This window comes from Gigantopelta aegis, chromosome 10, assembly GCF_016097555.1.
Source record: "Gigantopelta aegis isolate Gae_Host chromosome 10, Gae_host_genome, whole genome shotgun sequence".
Lineage (NCBI taxonomy): Eukaryota > Metazoa > Mollusca > Gastropoda > Neomphalida > Peltospiridae > Gigantopelta > Gigantopelta aegis.
In genome coordinates this window covers 71,022,962-71,038,964 of record NC_054708.1, presented here as the reverse complement: position 1 = coordinate 71,038,964, position 16,003 = coordinate 71,022,962, and the positions used below count along the sequence as shown (strand labels likewise).

Sequence of the window (16,003 nt, the reverse complement as noted above, 5' to 3'; positions counted from 1 at the left end):
TTATCGTACAATGTAGGTAAAATAACAGAAATAATAGGGGTTTTTTGCTTAATGTTTGATGGATTGCAGGATAAAAATTATAATGAGTTAATGACGTAGGATATTGGCTTTATCGTGTTCAGGCCAAATGGAAATTCCCATTCTTATCTTCACAGGATAAAATTGAAATTCTTGATCATTAGCTATAGTCCATCCCACAAGAAACGCCTTTTTTTATAATATGGAATTTATTTCTGAGCCGACTGTTTTCTAAACTGCACACACAAATAGTACTTTTTTGTTATTTCCAAAACACTTTTACTTTTCTTCTTAAACAAACCAAACTGAAATAAATTATTTACAAAAAAAAAGCATTTCGTAGGAGGATGGGACAAACTATAGTTATTCTCTATATATACACACACCTGTCTGCCTGGGAGCTTTCCTCTTGACAGTAAGTCTTTTTCTCTCTGGTTTCTTCAACTCATCGGTCTCTGGAAAAGTGAAAATTAATCAGACCCCACTCTCACTGCCCCATCACTTCCCCAAGACCAGTTCAATGTGGCCCAGGGCAATTATTATATATACTGAACAAAATAAGAAACTTCCGCTAACTTTGCTTGAACATAACCGGGGGAATAATTGTTATATATGTGTTTAAAGAGTGTTCCATGATGCATCGTTTGGTACAAAAATCATGGCCATAGGTTAACAGAAACTGGGAGAAATTTTGACCAAGTGTGGTAGGGGTTAAAAATAAAAACACCCACTTAATAACTGGTATGACCACCTCTTGAATTGACCACTGCAGTGCATCGTAGGTGCATAGAATTGACTAAAGTGTTGATTTCTGCCTGTGGAATATTGTTCCATTCCTGAATGAGCGCTTGACAAAGTTCGTTGACGTTAGCGGGTGGGTTGGGATGACGCCTCAATCGTCTGTCCAGACTATCTCAGGCATGCTCGATGGGATTGAGAATCAGATAGTGGGCCAGTCATCAATGCAATCAATGTTATTTGTCCTAAGAAAATTTACAGTGTCTCTAGCTGTACGAGAGGTGGCATTATCATGCTGAAAAATCGAGATGTTGGCGTTGTTATGGAACAGAGGAATGACGTGATGAGCGAGAATGTCATCGCGGTAACGTTGGTCATTTAAATTGCCATCAATGTCGACTAGTGGTGAACAATAACCATGGGCAATGGCTACCCAGACCATGACAGAACCCCACCCCCGAAACGATCTCGTTCAAGAACACAACAGTCAGCATAGCGTTCATTTCTCCAATGGTAGATGCGCACCCTGCCATCACCACGTTGTAAAGAAAATCGGGATTCATCCGAAAAAAGAACGGTATTCCAGCGTCGCCGTATCCAACAAGTGTGTACACGTACCCAATTAAGACGATTTAGACGATGACGTTGCATTAAAACGCATCCGACGTAAGGACGTCGTGCATGTAAACTGTTCTCCCGCAGACAATTACGAACAGTTTGCCCACTGATTCAGTTATTATGAAGCCCAGGTGTGTTAGCAGCAGTAGCAGTGGCAGTTTGGAATCGATTGCACAAATGTGTGTTCATGATATAACGGTCTTGACCACGTGTTGTAACACGCGGACGTCCACGAGGTGGCAAGTCGTTGGTGCTTCCAGTCGTTCGAAATCTTACGCGAAGATTTCGTATCGCTCGACTAGAACTCCCAACATGCCTTGCAACGTCTTCTGTCGACATGCCAGCATCAAGCATGCCAATCGCCCGTTCGCGTAAATTATTGGGTATTCTTGGCATACTAAAAATGCTACAATGTAAAAAAAACTTTAATTTTTTTACAAATTTTGAAGCGTTTTCGTTCACTTGACAACAATGTCAATAAGACAAGTAAAACAAATTGATCAAATACTACACGGGACATGTCGAACCATGCATGCATGTGCAAATTGAATTTCACGTTGTCGACAATTAACAGTGCAAAAATAATCAATATAATTCATGAATCCTGATAATACAGCTCAAGGCTAATACTACCTATATAATTTCATTACACAATGAATTCTTTAACACAACAAATACTATATGTACAAATTGGAAGTTTCTTTTTTTGTTCAGTATATATCAAGAGTATTTCACACATGTCAATAATATTCTTTATTTATGTAGGAACAAATCTGAGTAGGCCTAATAATGAACTGTACACATTCTACAAAGTTGAAATACCTGAATACAAGCCAACATTTCAAATCAATTCTTCTGTGTCTTACATTAATCAAATGTTTTAGTTATTTATATATATGGCGTAATGAATTTGTTTGCCGTCATAAACCACAACATGCAACTACCACGCTCCCCTTAATGACCAAGTTCAGCGTGCCAGTCTTGGTTGGGGGCTTTTTTCGCCAATCTCCTATGTTTGCCGGAAACTGTCGACAATTGATGAGCTAGACCCATGACGTCATCGATGAGAAGAAAACTGAAGAAACTACCAAGCAGCATGGACGAACTTAGTGATTCAAGTGACGAAGAATTGTGTCCAGCTTGTGCTAATGGCATCAAACCGTATCAGTTTGAACCACTTATCAAAGACTGTGTCCCTAATCCTGGAAATGTTGTCTTAGATGAAAATTCATATGAATCAACTGCCGACGAAGACGAGGAAGCCACACGGTCATAGACTAGCATACAAGCATTTTTTTAAACATAATTTGTTATGACATTTTTAATGTAAACTGAAGCAAATGGACCTAATTAGAATAAAAGAACACCAAACGTAATAATATTTCATCATAAATCTTGTTCAGCATAGATGTAAATATGACACGTCAATGTCCATAGGCCGATTTCACAAATTTGCAAAAAGCGTCCCCTCCTCACCAAAGCAAGATATAATAATTTAACAAAAAACTTTGTTCTCTTAACTAGTTATCCTTCAAGTTTTAATGTGTTTGGTTAAACCGTGTATTTTTAATTATTAAGAAAATGTGTTACCAGTCTGCCGAAACTGTCCACAGCCGGGTACAGAAACACAGAAATGTTGGAAAATATTATACTGTTGCCACATACTGACAATCACTTTACAACTAATATGTCTTATCGACAATATTATTATGTGGTCTTTGCATTTATTAATATAAAATACAACAGGCCCGTAGGAACTGGGGAGGGGCGGGCCTAGGGGCTTGTTCTCCATCACACACTCTAGGATGAAAATGTATGTTTTAAATTTTTACTACTCTGCATAAATAAAGATGATATAAAGATAAAAATCTAGTTTGTATCCCTCACTAGAGACTCTATTCCCCCTCCCCCCCTCCCCCACGCACTTCAAATATCGTTCCTACAGGCCTGTACAGACGTAGATAATATGTAGAGGGTGAGGTTAGGAACTAGTTCCTTTTATCTTTAGGATTTTGTAATCATGATTTCAAGCCAACTGTTTCAGGTAGTTTGCTCCACATACTGACATAAAACACATTTGTTATATATTGGAATAAAATAAAAATAATTACAATATATCCAGTGTTATTTTCTTTAATCATTCATGGAGGAAGAAGGAAGTCCTGATGAAAATATATTACAAGTAAAATATATTACAGGTAAAACAAAATAATATATAATGCTTATTCCATGTGGTAACTATTGTTAATTTTGCTTTAAATTGCTAGATGCCAAAAGTGATTAATTATATTATTTTATGGTAACAGTCAAAAATTAGACGACCAATTGTTTCAACTTCTGTCAAAGGTACCAGGTTTTCTGCCAGAAAATAATTTGAGGGTACGTAATAAAACAGGCCCATAGGAACCGGGGGGGGGGGGGGGGGAAGAGGGAGGGAGGGGAGAGAAGAAGGGGTGTCCCCCCACGATGTAGAGTTTATACCCGGTCCGTCAGTGCGCTCCCCCCCCCCCACCTCCCAAAGTCATTCCTTCAGGCCTGTAAAAACTAAATATATTCAAAGGAGTATATTGGGTGGTTATAGGTTTGAAATGTTTTTTATTGAACATTTTATTTCATGCACTTTTATAAATTTTAAACAGCAATTATGTTACTATAATCCATCGAAAAAATAAAACATTATATATATACATTAATTTCTGAGATTTGTTAGTACATACATGTAAGTTTACCCTCTAGCAGAAACCCAGGGTAGGTATTAAAACAATTATTTGGTGTAGAGTATTTTTAATATGACATACAGAAAGCATTGAAAAGTAAAATTTTATTATGCTTTAATAATCGACATTAGCTTTAAAACTAATTAACTATCATTCCTGCTGGCCAGAGTACATATGTTGTTCTTGCCGAAGTGTTAGCATTTTAATTTTAATGACAATATACTGAACTGACTATAATTATAAACAGTGTTAACTAACGTTAATAATTCACGTTTTGAAGGTGTTTTGTTATGAGGTTAACAAACCAACTAGATCAAGAGACGTTAGTATGGAGTCGTTATGGGCTGTCAGTGAAAATTAATTTGGTAATTATAGGTAAATAAATGTGAAGTTTAAATATTCGTATGTGAACAAATTGCAATACCTTTATTTAATGTATATCTTAAGTACATACTTGTTTTAATTTTCACATTGTAAATGTACCATAACCTGCGCAGTTAACCATCATATAATTAAGTCGACAGTATATAATAACACTAATTATCTTGTAAATTAAATTTCCGATAAACCTGGAGACAAAAAAAGAAAAAGAAAAAGAAAGATGACTAAAAGGCACAACCAAAGAATCAACACGGGTACCGGTATTGCTTGGTAACACTCACCGATGACATATTGCCTCGCTTTCGTTCAGATCTATGCATAATCCCGCCCACTTCTGTTTTTACCCCAAACCTAAGACGCGCAGCTGACCGGTGCCTCACAGCAAGCCGGGCGTTAGAGTAATGCGGTCTTTGACACTAACTTAATCCATTACACACTACATGTCTTTTGGTGTCCGGTCTCCTTTAAGGATTGTCTGGTATTTCTTTTATGTTCATCAGGATATGAACAAAACAAATTATCCACAAACTGTGTGAATCAGCGAAGCCGTTCACGCATACGTTTGCAGATTTTGTGTGTGTTTTATACCCAGATGAAAGTAAAATAAATAACAGACAATCCTTATAATTAAATTTGAAACATACTTACTAATAATGACACTAAAAGTTCATATTTTATTTAGAATTTTTGTTTTTGTTTTAAATAATAATGCTCAATAAGATAAAGTACCACTATAAGTAATGTCTTCTATACCACTACAAGTAAAAATTTAACAAACTTGCATTGCTACAGTTGGACCAAGGGATGACATTAAATTATAATGAATGTTGGTTATATACAATAATATTATTCATTGGTTATATACAGTAGTATTATTCATTGGTTATATACAGTAGTATTATTCACTGGTTATATACACTGGTTATATACAGTAGTATTATTCACTGGTTATATACAGTAGTATTATTCACTGGTTATATACAGTAGTATTATTCACTGGTTATATACAGTAGTATTATTCACTGGTTATATACAGTAGTATTATTCACTGGTTATATACACTGGTTATATACAGTAGTATTATTCACTGGTTATATACACTGGTTATATACAGTAGAATTATTCACTGGTTATATACAGTAGTATTATTCACTGGTTATATACAGTAGTATTATTCACTGGTTATATACAGTAGTATTATTCACTGGTTAAATACAGTAGTATTATTCACTGGTTATATACAGTAATATTATTCATTGGTTATATACAGTAGTATTATTCACTGGTTATATACAGTAGTATTATTCACTGGTTATATACACTGGTTATATACAGTAGTATTATTCACTGGTTATATACACTGGTTATATACAGTAGTATTATTCACTGGTTATATACAGTAGTATTATTCACTGGTTATATACAGTAGTATTATTCACTGGTTATATACAGTAGTTTATTCACTGGTTATATACACTGGTTATATACAGTAGTATTATTCATTGGTTATATACAGTAGTATTATTCATTGGTTATATACAGTAGTATTATTCACTGGTTATATACACTGGTTATATACAGTAGTATTATTCACTGGTTATATACACTGGTTATATACAGTAGTATTATTCACTGGTTATATACACTGGTTATATACAGTAGTTTATTCACTGGTTATATACACTGGTTATATACAGTAGTATTATTCACTGGTTATATACAGTAGTATTATTCATTGGTTATATACAGTAGTATTATTCATTGGTTATATACAGTAGTATTATTCATTGTAGAATAATTTCACAGACAGGAATGTACCTTGTATTTAGGAACAGAATTACTTACTGTGGTCAAGCTGCAAGTCAAGTAATATCTTTCTGCTTTCTTCAGAAATATTTTTAGCATCTGCAGGATTAATTCCAAACGTGCCGGCACTATCTGGAGGATCACTAGCAGCTCCATCAGGCTTCTGCGAATCTCTAGCTTCAGTCTCTTCTGAAATATTCACCCAGAACTCAGTTAACCACAACTCTAAGCTTTACATTCACAGTACACAGTTAACTCTAAAAGATCATACAGACTTACTTCAAGCAGTATGTGTGTTATAGTTTTGTCACTTTCTGGGCAACAATTAAACATTTAACACAATGCAATATACAAAATAATGTCATTAAAGTCATGAATTTAACATATCAACACCAACAAAACAGCTATAAACATATCAAGCTTAATGGATCAAGATAACGGCCAAACTGCCTCACCGAGGATGTGTATAATAAAAAATATATATACCGTGGTTAAAATCCATCTTCATTGGCTGTGTCTTGGTTCTTGCTGGTCCCAACTTCTGACGCACCAGTTCCTGTCCAACCCGCCACGATGAGGTGGTGATAATATCTACAATATATGTCAAATCATTTCTTACAATTTCACTGTCACAAAGAACATGAATGTTGATATATTGTACAATGATAATATCTACAAGTCAAATCATTTCTTACAAAATCACAGTCACAAAGAGCATGTATTTTGATATATTGTACAATGACAATATTTACAAGTCAAATCATTTCTTAAAAAATCACAGTCACAAAGAGCATGTATTTTGATATATTGTACAATGACAATATTTACAAGTCAAATCATTTCTTACAAAATCACAGTCACAAAGAGCATGTATTTTGATATATTGTACAATGACAATATTTACAAGTCAAATCATTTCTGACAAAATCATCTTCACAACTGGGCTGCATGTCAATTTAATGTCTAATGTGCAAGTTGTGATTATCCAATACGATGAGGTGGTGTTAATGTCAAATCATTTCTTACAATATCTTCTTCACAAACATCATGCATGTTGATATACTGTATAATTAACGACAGACATTGTCGAAATTTGCGTATTGCGATATATTGCGAGACAGGGACCTGAATGGTAATATTGCAAAGACCAATTCTCCATTATTATAATTTATAAAGTCTTCTAATTTCATGTACATTGTGTGTAACGTAATAAAATGATACACCAGTCAATCATTATCACACATACAAAATACATAAGCACAATAACACAAGAAAAATATTGAAAGAAAGAAATGTTTTATTTAACAATGCATTCACGAAGCACCTACCTTTAACACCTAGTTTTGAGGATAGTTAAGGTGTAAAATTCAGCAACCACCTTTAGCACCTTGTTTTGAGGATAGTTAATGTGTAAAATTCAGCACCTTGTTTTGAGGATAGTTAAGGTGTAAAATTCAGCACCCACCTTTAACACCTTGTTTTGAGGATAGTTAAGGTGTAAAATTCAGCACCCACCTTTAGCACCTTGTTTCGAGAATAGTTAAGGTGTAAAATTCAGCACCCACCTTTAACACCTTGTTTCAAGGAAAGTTCAGGTGTAAAATTCAGCACCCACCTTTAGCACCTTGTTTTGAGGATAATTAAGGTGTAAAATTCAGCACCCACCTTCAGCACCTTGTTTTGAGGATAGTTCAGGTGTAAAATTCAGCACCCACCTTTAGCACCTTGTTTTGAGGATAGTTCAGATGTAAAATTCAGCACCCACCTTCAGCACCTTGTTTTGAGGATAGCTAAGGTGTAAAATTCAGCACCCACCTTCAGCACCTTGTTTTGAGGATAGTTAAGGTGTAAAATTGAGCACCCACCTTCAGCACTTGTTTTGAGGATAGTTAAGGTATAAAATGCAGCACCCACCTTCAGCACCTTGTTTTGAGGATAGTTAGGGTGTAAAATTCAGCACCCACCTTCAGCACCTTGTTTTGAGTATAGTTAAGTTGTAAAATTCAGCACCCACCTTCAGCACCTTGTTTTGAGGATAGTTAAGGTGTAAAATTGAGCACCCACCTTTAACACCTTGTTTTGAGGATAATTAAGATGTAAAATTCAGCACCCACCTTTAGCACCTTGTTTTGAGGATAGTTAAGGTGTAAAATTGAGCACCCACCTTTAGCACCTTGTTTTGAGGATTTGTTTTCAGAGGCTATTACTCTGGTTACTTTTTTAACTTTTTCAGTTTCATCTCGTTCTGAAAAAACAAATTGTACAGTTACAATAATGACAGGGATTTATCCAGAATTTTTTTCACCAGAGTCCCACAGCTGATGGGATTGAGAAAAATAATGTGAATATATCACACGTGGGGAAAAAAAATTCCAGGCCACTGAATAATGCAGTACAGAACTGTTAAATTAATTGATTAGAACATATTAAAATATGTTTTGGGAATTTTAGCATAGAAATTAATAATTTTCAGTGTCATGGCAGATACAGTCATATTCAGTGTCATTTGCTTTTGAGAAGGGGGTTATGTTCAGATCCACTGAAGGCCTGGATAAAACCCTAAATTAATGAAAGCTGTGAGCCTTACAGTTGCCATTTAAATTATATCATTTACATCTTTGATGCATTTATAAATAAGATGAAGATTAAAAATATACAAGTGGAATACATACAAAAGCCTTGTTCATTTAAGGACTGTCTGTTATTTCTTTTATGAAAAAAAAAAAAATTCATAAAGTTGCGGATTTAGTTTTTTGGTTGATACCCAGATAAAGATAAAATAAATCAAAGACAACATTAACTAATTATTATCTTTATCCTGCAGACCACACACACATATATATATATATATATATTAGTTAATGACGTCGGATATTTGCTTTATCCTGGGGAATCCTGTGAGGCTCTGCCAAGCGGAATTTATCATTCGGCCTAAACAGGATATTGCAGATATATATATATGGGACAGTTTTAGCCTAAAATTTAAAATTTGGAAATTTTTGGAAAGGGCCTATGTTCGGGCCAACAAAATGCCTGGACTACCGTACTGACCTTCACTCGTCTTGTACTTCACTTTACTGGTCACCGTTTTCTTGCCTGATCTCTTGACGCTGGACTTGCTTGTACTGCAGTATGCTGGAAACATTCTCTTGTCAACTTCAGCAAAACCTGAAAAACAGGCAAATATGAAATATCTGTATGAGATACAATACATTAAAGACAAAATATCTGATTTTAATCATTAATAAATATATAGTACGGTATGAAGAAAAGTAAAAGTGTTTTGGAAATAACAAAAAAATATATATATATTTTTGTGTGCAATTTAGAAAACAATCAGTTCAGAAAATAAACAACTTGTAGTAAATTCCATAGTATGAAAAAAGGTGATTCCTGTTGGAAGGACTATAGACAGTATTTTTGCTATGTGTGTAGAATGTGTGGCAATGTTAGAAGTACTTTACCTTTATAAACAGGGACGGGAGGGCCTGAAGCGACTTTTCGACCTTTAGGATATTTTTCTGTTGCATTGATGCGTTCTTTGATGGTGGTTTGATTCAAGTGGATGGGTTCGTGATAGAATGACTGCGAGTTGAAATCTAGACTGGAATCACTAGGACACTCTCTTGTGGCCGGCACTGCCGCAACCACACTTTCATCTCGACTCGACTCTGAAAAATACATACCACATACCTGAAGGCAGCCCTTGCCAGTCAGAAAATTGCCTCAGCAAAAATAAAAAGATGACTGGCCTCGAACTTAAGAACTGCCTACAGTATTCATTTTGCTGTTTTTGAGGAGTTTTACAGACAACAGTAATTTTAATCCAGTGGCACAGAAGTGCTGTTGGTGATGCTCCCAACCCACGGCAAATTATATCTCAATGACGGAAATTGCCGGAGATACCATCATTAAGTTCGAGCCCCGTGATGAGGTAAACAGAGAATACTACATGATTGTCCGTCTGATATCATTTATCGTACAAGTTGTTTGAAAATGTATCTAAGGAGTGAAACCAAGTTGGCTACTTTTACAAACAAGTTGCAAGATAAATAGTATCTAAGACAAGAGTGTAGTATTTTATTTCTTAAAGTTCCTCAAAAACCAAGTTTCAAATAAAGTTTAAAAGTCATTTCCAATTAAAACCTATTTACAGCCTTTGCACTTGTAGTTAACTTTTTCGTAACAGATTAATCGGTTTCAGGCTAACCTACACATAACAAAGCAATCAATTTTGATCATGCTTTTTTCCATTGGATGTAATGGCTGTGATGGCCTAGGAACAATCAGTGGTATGTCTTTAAATCGATATCACATGTGTATTTTTGACGGGTTTTATCATGAATAACAATTGAGGTTCTCACCAACAGGTGTGGATGAAAATCAGTTTGCTTTAGCTAAAACCCATTTTACCAAGACATGCATTTGTGTTTTAAATGCCTTTATACTTAGCAGTAGTTTAGCAGAAGTCAAATGTTTGGCTTTTTCGAGAATAGCCCCTAAGAGTGTGACAAGACATTAAGTTTTCATTGGTTGGTATGGTATCGGCTATTCTCAGACAAGGCACTAGTATCATGTGGTGTTGCCTTTACTGTTAAAAAACAAAAAACTGTATTGGGGTACAACACTTGCAGGGCCAGTGCTTATAAAACTTTTAGAGTCCAGACTCAATCTCTAATGATGTCACACGCATAAAATTTATATGGCATTGTCATGACATTACTGTCTCAGACTCTATTAGAATTTAGAGTTGAGTCTAGGTTTTATAAGCACCAGGCCTGGTCTGCTAATTAAACAAAATATGGATGTATGTACATTTATCATATAATATCATACATTTTCAGTGCAATCAAAGTATGTGATATTTTTCAGATCACATACTTTAAGTTAGATGTAAATTAATCGAAGTCACAGCACTATGTTTACTGACATTTAAGCAAATATACTTGGGTGACATTCCACAATTGACGTATGCATTCATAGTTATCAAATAAAAAACATTTCAATAGCAATTTTACACTGAAAGATGTCCAGCGTTTAGAAAACAAAAAACGTTATGCACTAGTTTATTTTGATGTAAGGACATCCAAAATGACGTCATTCGAGTCTGACGTCATTTCCATTCAAAAAGACGCTTCTTACATCATTTGAATATATAATAATGGTCAACTGAAATTAAAGTTGCGTGTACAATTTACAAAAACGCGTTGTATTAAGCTTGAGATTATATGATAAAGAGATTATTATCCTTGTGTGTTTCAGTATCATCAATATCATATATTAGGAATAAAAATAATGTATTATGTTTGCCAGAGGCTCACATAATACAATTTTTATTCCTAATATATGATATTGATGATGCCAAAAAACCCCACCTCTGGTAATAACCTCTATCTATCCTGCAATTACTACATGTATATATACATTAACAAGATATGATGATTAGATAAATTTCTATATTTTCGGTCACTGACCAAAAATAGAAGCCCAACTTGACACCAGTATTTCAGACTAGATTTTCAATAAATATACTCTTAAATAATGTTTCCTTTTCTTTTCTTTTTTTTTCTTTTTTTCAGTGCAGTGTGTCTTGATAAAGATTTATTTCTGAATTAAGAGTTTAGAAATCCCCTTTAAACATGACAAAATGTAGCTAGTGTCTTACAAAGAATGACCTCATGTATCTTGTATGACTTCATACTGTAAAAGCATTGCTATACTGAATAGACAGTGATTTCCTGACTATTCCTCTTGGATTGTAGGATAAATAAAACAAACAGTTACTGCCTTAAGATATAAGATATAGTCTTTGTCCTGTTCAGGTCTAATGGCGAATGCTGCTTGAACTAGCTGTATTATTAAAATGTTTCGCCACATTAAGATACAAATCTATATAACGAGCTGACAACGCAGTTTACAGGTCAGTATGTTTTTATTTTTCATAATTCTGGACAAAATATTAAGCTTAAATTTTAAAAGATGAAAGAAATAAAAAGTGCCTTTCGTCAAAAATAGCACATCAAAATATAACCTTTGGATATGTTGTATTTATTGTGTACGAAGCCAAAACATGGGTGCGAATAGTGACTGTCGTCGACTGTAGCCATTCTAACTTTCACAGGATAAAGCCCGATATCTTAAGGCAGTAACCAGTTATTCTCCATGTATGTATGATTCAAACTGGTATGTAAATCACTAAAAGGTATCTATTGATTTTCTTACCAGACAAAGAATGATTTAACCGTTGCTGTCTAATTTTGCCTTTTAGCTTTGCAAGGATTTCTGAAAAAGGAAATATTTTAATAAGATATAATTAGTTCTGTACAATCATTGTAAAAGACATAAAAAAGCAAAGCAGTAGTTTTGTTTAAAATTTAAACATGTTTATTTGACAACAAAAAAAACATCACCTATAACAGTATATTCAAAGACTGTGCTTAGTAAAAAAAAAACCCACCTCACAACAATTCACTAAAACTCAGTGTGGGAAAGAGTCTATTGTACAAATACATCAGGGGTGGGAATTGGTGAACTGTAAAAAAGAGGACATCTAGGAGAATTCTTGAAATCCTAGGTTAAAATCTGTGCCATTTGACACATTTCATGGGAAAGGATGAGGAAACGGAATGTTCCATGAGAGGAAAACAGCTGATCCTAGAATTCCCACCCCTGATACAGTGAAACCTGTGTAAACCTATCTGGTATTTAGAGGGTCACTTTTTTAAATTTAGAAAATTTGGGACAGGTTTCACTCTACGAAAAAACACTCAAAAACATTCAATAAAAAAGAAAGAAAGAAAAAAAAAAAAAAAACTGACCGCTTTGTTCTGGAAGATCTGTTAAATTTTTCTTCAGAGGTCGTGATTTACATTTTCCATCAGTGAACATAGCAGCTCCTCTTTTGGAGGCAGCATCACCTTCTCTTCTACCCATAATGGCTGGCTCAAAACCCATACTCCCTGGAGAATCCATTAGCAAACTGTCATTGTAGTTACCTAAACTGGGCACCTGAGCAAGGCCATAAGACGTCCTTTGCCCATTAACAAAATCGAATGTATTTCCAACAGTGTCACCACCAGCAAAATGTTTAAACTTTTCACGATGGCTGTCCAATTGTTTGGACTGCAGGCCACACAGGGTGTAAGGTGAATCCACTGGGTTGTTAACACTGTCTAAGTAAGTTCCATCGTTGTTGACCTCCCGCAGTTGGAAGTTTGGCAGAAAATCAACACGTTTTGCACTGGCCCCATGTGAATGCCTCTGCTGGAATTCCAGTCTGTGGTCGTAACCATTTCGGTTTCTTGATCTAGCATGGTCTTTTTTGTCAATTCCTTTCTTTGAGGTCACCCATCTGGCACTACTGGGCTCGTCTTCTGTGTATTTTGCATCTTAGGAAGATAAGAGTATAATGCACAAAATTATGTCTTGTTTGTTTCCCCCATAACTATTTCAGAATTGTATCATTAGTCAAACAGGTTATAATTAATCTTTAAAATGTATGATCGCTACAAAAATTTGAAATATTTAATAACACTCCCAGAAATGTGTATTACCAGGCTGCGAATATAGAAGGATTCTGTTTTACAAAAATCCCAGATTTTGGGTCAAAAGTGTAAGATTGTGAGACAGAATCCCAAAATATATAGATAATTAATAAATTCTGGTGATCAAAAAGAAATCCCTTAATTCAATATATGCATACATACATAGATACATAGATAGATACATAGATACATACATACATACATACCTACATACATACATAGATACATACATACATACATACAGACGTACATAGATACATATTTCATTCTCACTCCATTCATAATGTTGGGATGTAGCTTGATGGTACAGCAATTGCTTGAGGTGCTATAAGCTGACAGTTCAATTGTCCTTGATGTACTTTGGTGTGGGGTCCATCCTTAGATTACAGTAGTACATGAACAGCTATGGTATGTACTGTCATGCCTGTGATAAAGTGCATATAAAAGAATCCTTACTGGTTTTTAGGCAATGGTAGCCTCTGTGGTGGCAAAATCAATCAATCTCTCATTTCATTATTTCTTCCAAAGCCCCCCCCCCCCCTCTATCTCTCTCTCTCTCTCTCCCTCCCTCCCTCCCGCTCCCTCCCCAAGTATAAAATAAGCCAGGCCTCCGAGAACTGAAAATCTGTGACCCATTTATTGGTTACACAGAAATAAATCCATGTAACCCATTTCATTTTTTGCATAATCTGTTATATCCATGTAAATGGTATTCGAAATTTAGTGTGAAAAAAAATAGGTGACACAAAATTAAAATTTGTGCGAACAACGCGCAAACTAAACAACCGTTCTCCCAATTTCCAGAGGCCTGCAAGCTTATGTTACACAACAAAATGGCTGTCTTTAAAATATATATATATATGCTGAGGTGAATTTAAAGAAATATTTCTTTCCTTTCCAATCATAATTTTTATAGATACATGTACATGTAGTTAATATAAACTCAAGCTTTAACTCCTCACAGTAACTACAAAAACACCACCTTACCTAATCGACTGACTTTTCGGCGAGTGCCTTGTGACAACTTGGTCTTCACACCATTGTCTGTTTTGAAAAGTGGCTGTAAGAATATACAATATATTTACACTGGTGGTGAATTATGTGCATCACTGTACTATTTCATTCAATTCAGTTTCATTTCAGAGCAATAAATAATGCTAGTTACACATAGAAAAAAAAAGTTTACACAAATGATTAACAAGAGGCCCATGTCATCTGGTATTAAACTAACTATACATGTACCTTAAAAAGTGAATCATTTTAATAATGATTTAACAAAAATGGTCATTTGGTGACTACTAATTTGGCATTAAGATAGCAAACGAACAAATAAAGATGAGCATATGTATGTATTGTAACCAAAACCACTAAATGATCAATTTTTATTACAGCATATGTCTTAAACTTTTGTGAATTCTAATTTCACTAATGACATACACTGTAATTAGAGAATAAATGAAGATGTAAACTGGTGATGGTCAGTCATCAGATTATCATTTGTATCAGCTTTGGTTGAAATCTACATTGTGGAACTTCTCTAAGCAAATCAGAGGCTAGGGCAGCCATATTAAATTTCGAATTGTCTCAAAAAAGACAACAACACTTAGTTAAGGCAATTCATAAGAGAATCATTTGCATGGATAAACATGACAGCCATTTTGAATTGGCCTCAAAAATAACACATGCAGGGTCATGAGAAGATCATTTGGACCACATTTGGTTGAAATCTGCTTGGTGGAACTTGAAAAGTCAAAAATGTTTCAGGCAATCAGAGGTCAGGGTGGCCATCTTGGATTTAGAATCAGCCCAAAAAATAACACCACTTGTTCAGGTCCATGTTATGATCATTTGTTTTAAATTTTGTTGAAATTTGCTGATGGAACTTGAGAAGTAAAATAAATGTCTCAGTCAGAGGCCTAGGTGGCCATCTTGGACTTGGAATGGTCCGAAAAATAACAACACTTGATCAGGGCCATGAGAGGATCATTTGGACTACGTTTGGTTGAAACCTGTCTGGTGGACTTGAGAAGATGTTGAATATGTCTCAGCCAATCAAAGGCCAGGGCGGTCATCTTGGATTTTGAAACAGCACAAAATATAACACTACTTGGTCAGGGCCATGAAAGGATCAGTTGAACCAAGTTTAGTTAAAATCTGCTTAGTGGAACTGGAGAAGAAGTC

At 34.9% G+C, this 16,003-nt stretch overlaps 1 protein-coding gene across 1 annotated transcript in view; it reads right to left on the bottom strand.

Annotated features, from left to right (window-relative positions):
- LOC121383781 (centrosome-associated protein 350-like) overlaps positions 1-15,894 on the bottom strand; it is a 66,800-nt gene extending 50,906 nt beyond the window's left edge. The window contains exons 1-9 of the mRNA XM_041513878.1: positions 15,832-15,894; positions 14,810-14,882; positions 13,097-13,666; positions 9,743-9,949; positions 9,330-9,446; positions 8,443-8,523; positions 6,765-6,869; positions 6,318-6,467; positions 405-473 (exon numbers count right to left, since the gene is read on the bottom strand). Coding sequence (XP_041369812.1) covers positions 405-473; positions 6,318-6,467; positions 6,765-6,869; positions 8,443-8,523; positions 9,330-9,446; positions 9,743-9,949; positions 13,097-13,666; positions 14,810-14,882; positions 15,832-15,894 — 1,435 coding nt within the window. The remainder of the gene's footprint in view (positions 1-404; positions 474-6,317; positions 6,468-6,764; positions 6,870-8,442; positions 8,524-9,329; positions 9,447-9,742; positions 9,950-13,096; positions 13,667-14,809; positions 14,883-15,831) is intronic.
- Positions 15,895-16,003: the final 109 nt, after the last annotated feature.